This window comes from Malurus melanocephalus, unplaced genomic scaffold, assembly GCF_030028575.1.
Source record: "Malurus melanocephalus ecotype Western Australia unplaced genomic scaffold, MMel_1.1 scaffold_243, whole genome shotgun sequence".
In the NCBI taxonomy this organism is placed as follows: domain Eukaryota; kingdom Metazoa; phylum Chordata; class Aves; order Passeriformes; family Maluridae; genus Malurus; species Malurus melanocephalus.
This window is the reverse complement of record NW_026623475.1, coordinates 80,785-92,392: the sequence shown is the minus strand read 5'-3', so window position 1 is coordinate 92,392 and position 11,608 is coordinate 80,785. Positions and strand designations below refer to the sequence as shown.

At 59.3% G+C, this 11,608-nt stretch overlaps 2 protein-coding genes across 2 annotated transcripts in view; one reads left to right on the top strand and one right to left on the bottom strand.

Moving 5' to 3' along the window:
• Positions 1 to 639: 639 nt before the first annotated feature.
• On the bottom strand, positions 640 to 5,972 carry SYPL2 (synaptophysin like 2). Its single transcript, XM_057375242.1, has 6 exons — positions 5,889 to 5,972; positions 5,134 to 5,205; positions 3,649 to 3,767; positions 2,682 to 2,883; positions 2,408 to 2,599; positions 640 to 961 (listed from the first exon to the last, which is right to left on the bottom strand). The coding sequence occupies exons 1-6, from the start codon at positions 5,937 to 5,939 to the stop codon at positions 833 to 835; spliced, it is 765 nt and encodes a 254-aa protein (XP_057231225.1). The 5' UTR covers positions 5,940 to 5,972; the 3' UTR covers positions 640 to 832.
• Positions 5,973 to 6,872: 900 nt separating this feature from the next.
• The window catches only part of PSMA5 (proteasome 20S subunit alpha 5), a 10,405-nt gene continuing 5,669 nt past the window's right edge, over positions 6,873 to 11,608 (top strand). The window contains exons 1-4 of the mRNA XM_057375245.1: positions 6,873 to 7,046; positions 8,062 to 8,128; positions 9,862 to 9,988; positions 11,286 to 11,353. Coding sequence (XP_057231228.1) covers positions 7,018 to 7,046; positions 8,062 to 8,128; positions 9,862 to 9,988; positions 11,286 to 11,353 — 291 coding nt within the window. The 5' untranslated portion in view covers positions 6,873 to 7,017. The remainder of the gene's footprint in view (positions 7,047 to 8,061; positions 8,129 to 9,861; positions 9,989 to 11,285; positions 11,354 to 11,608) is intronic.

Below are 11,608 nucleotides of genomic sequence, written 5' to 3'. Positions count from 1 at the left end.
GTCTCCTGTTATCCCTATACCGGGATGGGGCTACCCGGTATCCCTACAACAGGTTAGGAGCACTCGATATCCCTGTAGTCGGTTGGGGTTCTCTGTTATCTCTATACCGGACCCCGAACCCCAGTTATYCCCATAACGGGCTGGGGTCTGATACAGTTATTCCCATGCTGGGCTGTGGTCTCAGGGTATCGCCATACAAGGCTGAGATCCCAGGTTATTGCTATACAGGGCTGGGGATCCCCGTTATCCTATACCAGCCAGGGGTCCCCCATTATCCTTACACCGGTCTGGGGTTCCCTATAATCCCTGTATGGAGCTATGTTATATCATATTATGTATAATCCCCACCATTATTCCCGTGCCAGGCTGAGGTCCCCGGTGAGCCCTATACTGGAGTGGTGTCCCCTGTTATCCCAATACCGGACTGCAGTTCCTGGTTATCCTTTTACTGGTCCGGGGTCCCCTGTTACCTGTCTGGGACCCCCCCATACTGATCTGAGATCCGCAGTTACCCCTGTACCAGAGATGGGGACCGGTTTATCCCTATATGGACCAGGATGCCCAGGGACATGTGCACCCCACCCCGGACCCCATATCGAGGCAGACACCAGGACCCGCAATCCAGAGCTGGTACCCAGGACTTTATGCACCCCCATACAGACATGGACCCCCCCGGGGTGACACACAGAGCCCCCGACAACAAGGGGGACCCCCGGRGTTCCGTGTCCCCCTTCAGCATCCGAGCCCCCGGCGGCTCCAGAGACACCCCGCCCCCGGGCTGGCGGCTGGCGAGGTCCCGGGGGCCGGGCGGGACCCCCRGGCTGGCTCGGGGCTACTGCTTGTCGATGGCTCCTTGCTCGGCCGCGCTGTCGCGGGGCGCGGGCGGCCGCAGCCACGGCGTCTCCCGCAGCACGAACCAGCAGTTCCCGGCCCACAGCAGGAAGTTGAGGAACCCGAAGAGCTGCAGGAGAGGAGAGGGGAGAGGGGAGAGGGGAGAGGGGAGGAGACAGACAAGAAGGGAGAGGGTTCCACGGGGCACCCTTGGGGAGCACAGCACCAGCACCCCACACACCCTGTGCACCCCATGAGCTCCAGGCACCCCATACATCCTGTGTGCCCTATGAACTGCATACACCCCATGCACCCCATAGATCCCCTACACCCCATACATTCCGTGTGCCCTATGAACTGCATACACCCCATAGATCCTCTACACCCCATACACTGCGTGTGCCCTATGAACTGCATACACCCCATGCACCCCATATATCCCCTACATCCCATGAATAAAGTTGCAAGACTCCTCCGTCTCCTTTTTAGACATAAACCTCTAATATTTGTAGATTAATTTTCCCAACAACCCTATACATCCCCTACAACCCATGCATCGTGGGTGCCCTATGAACTGCATACACCTCATGCACCCCATAGATCCCCTACACCCCATTGTGTGTGTCCTATGCACACATTGTGTGTGTCCTATGGCCAGGACGGGGGGTGCACCCCATGCACCCCATACATCCCATGCACCCCACTGCACTGCCTGCATCCCACCATGCTCCAGGCACCCCGTGCACCCCATGTGCCTCCCATTACCCATATGTAACCCACATGTTCTGTGCACCCCATGTACCCCATGTGCTCCATGTAATCCACATGCCCTATGTGCTGCATGCACCCCAGGCACCTTATGCACCCCATGTGCCCCACATGTGCCATACAATCCGCGCACCCTATGGACCCCGTATACCCCATGTACCTCATGCAGACCACACAACCCACATGCCAGATGCACCTCATGCACCCCAATTCTCCCATGTGCCCCATACACCTCATGCACCTCACATGCCCTATGCCCCCATGCACATCGTGCCCCCAACCCATCCAGAATACCAATGCCAGGGACTGCATCACCCCCACCCACCCCATCATGGGGGTCCCTGGGATGGCTGGGGGGTGCAGGGTGGATTCCACATCCCACAGGACTGAGGCAGGTGGCTGTGGAATGTCTTCACCCCCATTTCCATGAGTGTGCCCCCATTTTCACGTGTGTGATCACATTCCCACTGCTCTCCCCTGGCTGAGCTGAGGAATCTGGCACATGTGGATGTGTGTGAACATACACATGTGCACCTGTATGTGCACTGTGCATGCATGATGCGTTCACACATCCATGTGTGTTGTCCGTGAACAGGCATGTACACACGTGTGCCTTGGCATGCACAGGTCTGCAGCCTGTGGGTGTTCACACATGTGTRGGTGTCCATGTGTGTGCACATGTGCTGCTTGTACCCCATAACCTGTCCTCCCAAGGAAACAATTACACAGATCTGGCCGTGTGTGCCCACGTGTGTGCCTGTGTGTGTGCCCACATGCGTGCCTGTCTGTGTCCCCACGTGGCCCTCACCACAGAGATGTTRGCCAGCCCCATGGCCGGCGTGGTGCCGGCGCTGCAGACCACCTCGTCGCCCTGGCAGACCCCCATGGCAGAGATGAGGGTGGCGGGGCGCGTGGCCGCCTTCACATCGCTCAGCCCCTTGCCCCACGCCGCCGCTGCCACCAGCCAGAAGAAGGCGAAGCAGACGGTGACGCAGAAATCCTGCCAGGATGAGAGACCGGGATCAGCTGCCGTCTGGGCACGGCGCTGCCTCCATGCGTCCCGAGGGATGAGCCSGCCTTACTGTGAAGGGGAGCTTCGTGTTTTCAGTGTACAGGGAATGGAAGCGGAGGTAGAGCACCAGAGCCGCCATGGAGTACAGGAAGGAGAAGACCCCCAGGGTCACGAAAAACTCRGCGGGAGCGGAGAAATCGCCGACGAGGTACAGGGTGCGGGCTTCTGATTCATCCTCGCAATTTGGCATCCCAAAGGGAATCTGGTATAACCTGGGATGGAGGGAGGGGGTGGTCAGGGGACTTGGAAAGGAGAGGATGCTGGGGGTAGGTGGAATAACCACGCTGGGATGGACCCCTGGGAATGGAGGTGATGACAGGGATGGCTGGAATAACCGGTGGTCCCCTGGGATGGAGGGGATGGATGGAGAATGTGCTGGGGTGTTCCCCTGGGAATGGAAGGTTTGATAGGGAAGGTTGGAATAACCAGGCTGCGGTGGTTCCCTGGGGATGGAAGGTTTGATGGGGATGGTTGGAATAACCAGGCTGCGGCGGTTCCCTGGGGATGGAAGGTTTGATGGGGATGGTTGGAATAACCAGGCTGGAGTGGTTCCCTGGGTGAAGGGCATGGATCCACTGGAACCTGGATTCTTTTCCAGGCTCTGGTGCCCGGGCACGGGGCTGGGGGCAGAGGAAAGGGGATAGAAACGTGGCTCTCATCTGGCCCAACTCCATCATCATCGTCCCAGATAAAGCAGGATTCCCCTGCTCTTCCCTGATTAATGAGAATTCCCCTCCTTCCCCACCCTGGCCCTCGTGATTAACAAGAATCCCCCTGGGTGGTGTCAGGAGCCGAAGCCAGGGGATGTCCCATGGTGTCAGGGTGTGGATGGTCCCCAGCTGGACACGGCACTGCCCAGACCGTGGCTGTGGTCCCATTGGGGTCCTGCCAGCAGGAAGGGAGTCCAACCCCAACGCAGCACCCCCAGCTTATGTGGGGGCAGTCCAGAGGGGTGTCAGGGCTCAGCACCTCCTCACCTGAAGGGGTACCCGAACTGGATGGAGATGGCTGTCATCCCTCCGCCCTCACATTTCACTGTGGCTCCGGTCTCACCGCTGAAGGAACCGCAGGAGCCAAAGGCGAAGATGGCAAAGAGCTGCAGGAGAGGGACACGTGTCTGGGAGTGCTGAGGCCCTGGGGGGACCCCTTTCATCCTTGGGAATGGGTTGTAGCCCCTGGCACTGAGTCATGGGCAAACTGCCACCCCCCAGCTGTCGGCCTTGGGTGCCTCCCTCACCACTGGGATTCTACTGGCACTGGGATTTGAGGATGGGGTCATGTTTGGGAGGGGTGGGGACACCAAGGCCAAACCCACCCCTACCCCCCCGTTAATTTTGGGCAGGGTACTGAGTGCCAGAGTGGGTTTCCAGACAGCTGGGAGTATCCCGATGGTGGGATCCCCGGGGGTTGTCCCCTCCCCGGGAGCCAGCCCTGCCCTCCCTTGCCCCTGGAGTTACAGTGCCCTTTTCTCTTGGATGAGGGTGCCGGGAAAACACAATTCTCGAAGTGTTTTCCCGCAAATCCTCCTGGCTGAGCTCCCAGCTTCCCGGGTGAAATGGGGAATCTAAGCCACCAGGCCTGACGCTGCAGGGATGGGCAGTCCCATGTGTGGCACTAAGGGCTTGAGCAGGAGTGTTGGCGGATCCTCCAGGAATTTTCCCCTCGTTTTTGTTTTTGGGGTGTCTTTGCCCATGGGCTCTGATCCCATATGGTGGCCTTAATGGCAGGGGGAGCCCAGAGCCTCTGTGGGTGGGATTATGCAAACTGAAGAGCTGTAGGATTGGGGGAAAGCCCCTCTATMTGGCTCCTCCGGTGGGAAACACCCAAAGAGGGCTGAGTACCCCCCATGCCTCAGTTTCCCCTGGGAGCCCCCTGGCTCTGGCAAGGCTGAGCCGCAGAAATGCCACCCTGAAATCCAATCTCACAGGGAGCCATTCATGGCATGGCCAGGACGGGACAGAGCCACGGGCGCTCGGCTCCCCCCCGTCCCTGGGGTCCCCCTTCCTGGGGCTCACTGACCCTCAATCCTTCCCCCCACCCACCCACCAGTGCCCCCTGAGCCCGTGGGAGTGGCGGGGACCCRACACCCCGATGTCACCGTTCCCTCTGCCATGGCTGGGCAGAGCCACCTGCTCAAGGTCACCGGGGAGGGGTGGCGTGGGGGGGGCTCGTGGCCTGAGCCCAGGCGTCCATGTGGCCCCGCTCCCCTCCTCCCTGGAGCCCCCAAAATGAGGTCTCCGCTCCCAGAGCTGATGGGGTGCAGGAAACTATGGAGGGACAGGGGGGCTCTGGGATTCCTTCATTCTGGGGGGGCTTCGGGAAAGCAGTGGAACAACCCAAATCTTCATTCTGGGGGGACCCTTGGGGAGCTGCACCCAGCAGTGCTGGGGACGGGGCCGTGACGGGGGGTCCCAGTCACGGGATCAGGCCCGGCACAGGGGGACACTCCGGGGGTCACTCACCCATTCCAGCACCTTGATGAAGCCCAGCGGCTCCTGGAGGCGGCCCCAGCGCAGCCCACCCAGGATCCGGTCCTGCGGGAGAGAGCGGCGGGAGCCGGGGAGCACCGGGACGGCACAGGGAACTTGCCCCGGGGGACCGGGAGACCGCGGGATTGCTCCAGGGAACCAGACGGGCTGCACCGGGGGAGCGGGGGCTTGGGGCGGTGGAGCGGTGGGCTACCYGGGGGACGGGGGAGCTGCAGCTCGGCTACCCCGGATTGCCATAACGGGATTGCCCCRGGCAGGGCGCTGCAACGGGGCCTGCTCCGGACTGGGGGTTATCTCGGTGGTGAGGGGTCTGCTCGGGGAAACCGGGGGGACGGCACCGGGGACTGACCCGGAGAACCGGAGGGGCCACACCGCTGGAGCGGGGGGCTGCCCCGGGGGAACGTGGGGGCTGCAACGGGATTGCCCCGGGCAGGGGGCTGCCCTGGGGGACCGGGGAACGGCACCGACCGCGGCACCAGAACAGCGGAGGGGTGCACCGCGACACTGGGACGCTGCACCGGAGGTCGACCGGGCGGCTGCAACGGGACACTGTGGGCTCCTCCGGAGGTGGGCACCGGAGCACCATGGACTCCTCCGGGGATCGGCAGCGGGACACCGAGGAGACACCGGGGGTTACCCCGGGTAACTCTGCCGGGACAGCAAGGGGCTGCACCGGGAGTCTGTCCCGGTCACCGGGAGGGGGGACGCACCGGACACCGGAGCCCTACCTGGAGCCGGGGCGCTTTGTCACCGGCCGCGGGGGCGCCGGGCTCCGACATGGCCGGGCCGGGGGCGGTCGGTGCTGCCTCCGCCGCCCGCTGGGACGGCTCCCCTGGCGGAGCCGCCACCAGGCACCCCACCGCCCCTGGGGCGGGCAGCACCGCCCCGCCCCCGGCAGCGCCCCTGGGCCGGCCCCGGGCCCCCTGGGACAGCCCCCCGCCCCGGTCCGCCCCCAGGCTGTCCGGCCAGCGCGGGGAGAGCAGCGCCCCCCGGGGGGGATCCGTCCGTCCATCGGCTCCTCCGATCCCCCCTTAGTCGGGAGCGCTGGAACGGGGCGAGGAGCCCTTCGGGGGCCGGTAACGGGGCCGGTAAGGGGCTGACGGCATCGCACCGTGTGCTGGGCATTGGGGTGCCGGTATGGTCCCGGGTGGCCCAGGGGCATATACCCGCTCCCGGTATCTCCTCCGGGTACCCCCTTCCCTGCAGCCCGTCCCGTAGCCCATTCCGACACCGCCTCCCGTTGCTCCTTCCCGGGACCCCGTTCCCGGTACCCCGTTCCCGGTATCCCCTCCCTGGTATCCCCTCCCCGGTACCCGCCTCCCGGAACTCCCTTCCCGGGACCCCCTTCCCGAGACCCCTTTCCTCAGAGCCCATCTCGGTACCACGCCGTGCCCGCCCGCAGGCCCCGCCCCTTACAGCATTGGCCCCGCCCCCGGCGCGCTGACCACGCCCCACCCACGGCCACGCCCCTCAGCGTGCCTGCCCCACCCTGCTCTGGCCCCGCCCCCACCGCTCAGGCCACGCCCCTCGATCACTCAGTCCCCCGCGTTCTGACCACGCCCCCGACGCGCTGACCACGCCCCCACCATGGCTCCTCCCACCCTTGGCCCCGCCCACCTTTCCCTCCCTCCTCTCTCCCCGGCACTGATCCCGCCCTCCCCCTGCTCTCATTGGTCGGATGGCGGGGCCGCTGTCCAATGGCCGGGCGGCGCGGGCGGAAGTGGTGCTCGGGACCGGAAGCAGCGTTGCAGCCCCCGGTGAGGCCGCCGAGCTCCCGGTGCTCCTGGAACCCCCGAACCCCCCCCGGCACCTCCGGAGCCCSCGGGATCCCCGCAAACACCCGGCCCCGCCGCCGCCATGTTCCTCACACGCTCCGAGTACGACCGGTGAGTGCCCGTCCGCGCCCGCGGCTGAGTCACGGGCCTGCTCCCGGTGCGGCCCCAGCGGYCCGGGGCGGCCCGAGCGGCGCCTCCCGCGCTGGGATGGCAGCGGGAGCTGCCCGGAGCCCGCAGCGTTGCTGTGTTCTGCTACGAGACCGGGGACTGCCAGGATGGGACGGAGCAGAGGGCGGGGGAAGCTCGCCAGCCCTTGGTTGGTGTGTGGGGATGGGATGGGATGGGATGGGATGGGATGGGATGGGATGGGATGGGATGGGGTATCCAGGGAAAGGAGCGTGTCCAGTGAAGAGCTGCAGAAGGGTGGGTCTGGATCACCAGGACCGACTGAAGGAGCTGGGGGGGCTCAGCCTGGAGAAAAGGACGCTCAGAGGGGACCTCGCTCTCCACAACTCCCTGAATGAAGGAAGGTGCAGCCGGGTGGGGRTCGGGCTCTGCTCCCAGGRAACAGGGACAGGAGGAGAGRAAACGGCCTCAAGTTGGGTCACTGAGGTTTTGTTTGGATATTGGATATTCCATGCATTTTTTTTTCATGGAAAGGCCTATCCAGCCGTGACACAGGCTGCCCAGGGCAGTGGTGGAGCCCTCGTCCCTGGAAGGGATGTGGCACTTGGGGACATGGATTAGTGGTGGCCTTGGCAGTGCTGGGGGAATGGCTGGACCCCATGATCTCAGAGGGCTTTTCCAACCTCAAGGATTCCATGATTCCATGGTAAAACAAAACCTTTCTGGCTCCTGGTGCACCCTTCGGATTCTGAAGGCTTCCAGCACCCACGGGTGCCGTGTCATCTCACCTGCTTCTCACCTTCCCTTGACCTGCTGCCTTCCCTTGTGTTGCCATCCATGAGCATCCTGAATCCAGACCCTTTGGGTGCTCTGTACTCAGGGGGACACATCCCTGCTGCCCCACCTGTGTTACCTGTGCCCAGCTGGCTTCACCCTTGAGCAAGGATTTGCATTCTGTTGGTTTCCTGCCCTTCTCACTGTGTCTGTGYTGTCCTTGCAGGGGTGTGAACACGTTCTCTCCAGAGGGGAGGCTCTTCCAGGTGGAATATGCCATCGAGGCCATAAAGGTACTTTAAACAGTTTYCAAACTGTGACATTTGGGGCTTCTTCAAACGCTAAATGTGGGTTGGTCAGGACTAATCYGGGCTGTGTCTGTTTCTTGCAGCCAAACATCCCACAGCTCTGCGGTTTTATGGCTCATTACGAACCAAAACCCAGCAATTTTCCCAGAATTGAGGGGAATGTTCGTTCCCCTGTCCTACCAATGATTTATTTCGAAACTAAACCCAATCTGAAGCTGTTTATCCCCAAATCAAACCTAAAAGGCTTCTTGGGTRGATTTAAAATGTGAAGGTTGTTACAAGTAAACCCACCTTTGCAGGGCCAAATGGCCTTTGGGGATTAAATATCCTTAACTGATAAATGCCCTTAATTGATAAAAACCCCTGTTTGTTATATTATATTATTATTTATTATTATATTATTATTTATTATTGTTAAGTTATGTTACATTTATGGAATGTGGGTGTTGATTGGAAATAAAACCTTTGAAAAATTTGGAAGAAACAGGACAAGTGCTGAAGGGAAAAAGCTCTGAGGTGTTTGAATTGGGGAGAAAGGTCCTGGCTTCATTTCCCTGTGTTGCTTTAGCTCCTTGGAGCATGAAAAAAGAGGAATGAAGTAATAATGTAACAGAAAAAGTAATAARATTATCAAGGAATTGGGAATTAAACCTCCCAGGAGGATGTTGGTGAGCACACTAACTTGATAAATTAAAACAGATCTCCCAGAGCAGGCATATTTCCTGCCATTCCTGTGGCTGTAGGTGCAGCTTTCCAGGGAATTTTGGGGTTAAAATTTAAATTTGGGGTTAAAGTTAAATGTGTCCTGATGTGGGTGTTGGGAGTTAAAGACAGTTATGCCAGGAAATTCCATGGTGTGGGAAAGCTGTGAGTGCTGGGAACAAGGTGGGATCAAGGCAGGATCGAGTTCAGGAGTTGGGATTAAGGTGGCGTTAAGGTAGAGCCAGCGTGGGGGTTGGTGGGATTAAATAGGATCAAGATAAGGATTGGTGGGATGAAGATGGGATCAAGGCAGGAGCTGGTGCAATTAAGGTGTGGGGCTGGTAAAATCCAGAAAAGCATTAGTAGGATCACGATAGGATCACAGCAGGGGCTGGTGGGGTAAAGGTGGAAGGCAGCTGTGGGTGTGACCAAAGTAGGGGCTGTTTGGATCAAGGTAGAATCAAGGTGAGAGTTGGTGTCATTGAGGTGGGATSAAGGCAGGATCACGGTGGGATCCAGCCAAGGGCTGCCAGGRGCCCCTGAGATCTGTCCCTGAGCTKGTGGCCGTGGTGACACTGAGCTGTCCTGCAATCCCAGGGTGGCACTGCCTGCCTGGGACTCTGGGGACAACAGGAGTTTGTGGAAAGTGAAGTGGCTCAGCCAGGGTTGCAGCTGCAGCAGGATTTGTATGAAATCCTCTTGCCAATTAAAAGTTTTTTCCCTCTGGCAGAGGAGAATTCCCARGGCCTTTTACACTCGCCAGGCTCCACAATCTGCTGTTCCTTCARAGATGAATGATGTGCAGCAGCCCCGCTGGGTTCTCATGGGAATCACATGGATTTCACCTTTCCCATTCCCTGCTTCAGGGAACGAGCTTTAAAATCCCCTGTGCAAAGCCAGAGTGGTTTGTGTGTGGGTGATGCAATTGAATCCAAACCAACACACCTTAAAATAAATCAGAATTAGCATTGAGGTGGATATTGGTGTGAGCTGGAGCCTGTGTTGGTGTTTTCCAGCTTGGCTCCACAGCCATTGGGATCCAGACTTCAGAGGGAGTTTGCCTGGCTGTGGAAAAGAGGATCACATCTCCCCTGATGGAGCCCAGCAGCATCGAGAAGATTGTGGAGATTGACTCCCACATCGGTACGGAGCAGGGATTTGGCCTGGGGGGTCCCTCTGGATCAGCTCTGGGAGCACCCTGAAATTGTCAATTATTTATAATAACAGTCTGGAATGGATTCCCCTGGGAATTGGGGAGTTTGTGTTTTGGGATGAGCCCTCCCTGCAGGCAGCTCTGCCTGGAGCAGGAATGCTCATCCCTCCCAGTGCACACCAGCTCCTGGTCCCTGGTTTTCCAGGCTCCAAGCCAGCAGAGCATAGCTCCAGGAACGAGGAAGAGGCAGCTGAAGGGTTGCTCCCACCTCAGTGACCTCCYTCATGAAAGCTTATCCCAAATTTAGCCCTTGGAGGGCAGGGAATTGTGGTGGGCTTGACTYGGGGCCAGTTTCTCCAGGGTCACTCATGCCAGCCTGGAGCCATACATGCCCTGGGGGGCCCACAATGGGCTCATGACCAAATAKGTTGCCCTGAAAGGCAGAAAACTTCCAAAATTGCCATGTTGCTGCTCCATGGGCATGGGAAGAGCTCTGAGAGTCTGATTTCCTCCTCCTGGGGGCTTGCAGTGCTACCCCCTCTTCTCAGAGTGAAATCCATGCTGGGGGCTCCTGCTGCACCTGCTCTGGTGGGGCAGCCAGGGCCCCTTCCCAGCTGGTTGTTCTGGAACAAATCTGTTCCAATCCCAAGGAATTMTTGAGATTGGAAAGGCCCTCTGAGATCATTGAGTCCAACCATACCAAAGCCACCTCTAATCCATGTGTCCCAAAGTGCCACATCCACACGCTTTTTGAGCCCTCCCAGGGATGGGGACTGCACCACTGCCCACAGGGGCAGCCTGTGCCAGTGCCTGGTCTTGCTTTCCTTGAAAAAAATTTATCTGATATCTGACCTGAGCCTCCCCTGGTGCAGCTTGGGGCCGTTCCCTCTCCTCCTGTCCCTGTTCCYCGGAGCAGAGCCYGACCCCSCYGGCYGYCCCCTCCTGTCAGGGAGTTGTGCAGAGCCACAAGGTCCCCCCWGAACCTCTTTGCTCCAGGCTGAGCCCCTTTCCCAMCTYCCTCAGCCTCTCCTGGTGCTCCAGACCCTTCCCCAGCWCYRTTCCCCTCTCTGGAACGCTCCAGCCCCWCAATGTCCTTCTTGTGAGAAACCCCAAAGTATTCCCAGCATTCCAGGTGTGGCCTCCCCAGTGCCCAGYRCARTGGGACRAATCTCTTTCCCTCATTCCCCCTCAGGAATCAGCTTCTCCCTGCAGCTCTTTGGGCAATCTGGGGGAAAACACMCCCCAAATAATGGTTGGAATGACCCTGTTTCCCCTTTCCTGTTCCAGGGTGTGCCATGAGTGGCCTAATAGCTGATGCAAAGACTTTAATTGACAAGGCCAGGGTGGAGACTCAGGTAAGATCTGATRTTTCTGTTCTTAAATTAACAGCACAAATCCCAGGGACTCCATAAAAGTYCTGAGAAAGGGAAAATCATTGCATCAGAGAAGCTGCTGGGAAGCTGGAGGCTCACTGGGAGTATAGGGGTTGTCTGTACTGCATATATTTATTTTATTTTTATCCACTTGAATTTCCTGGATGCCTCAGGTGTTTGGAAGTCCCAGGTACAAATCAGTGCTGCAGCAAAGGATTTTCCTGGGGTTTTCTCCTG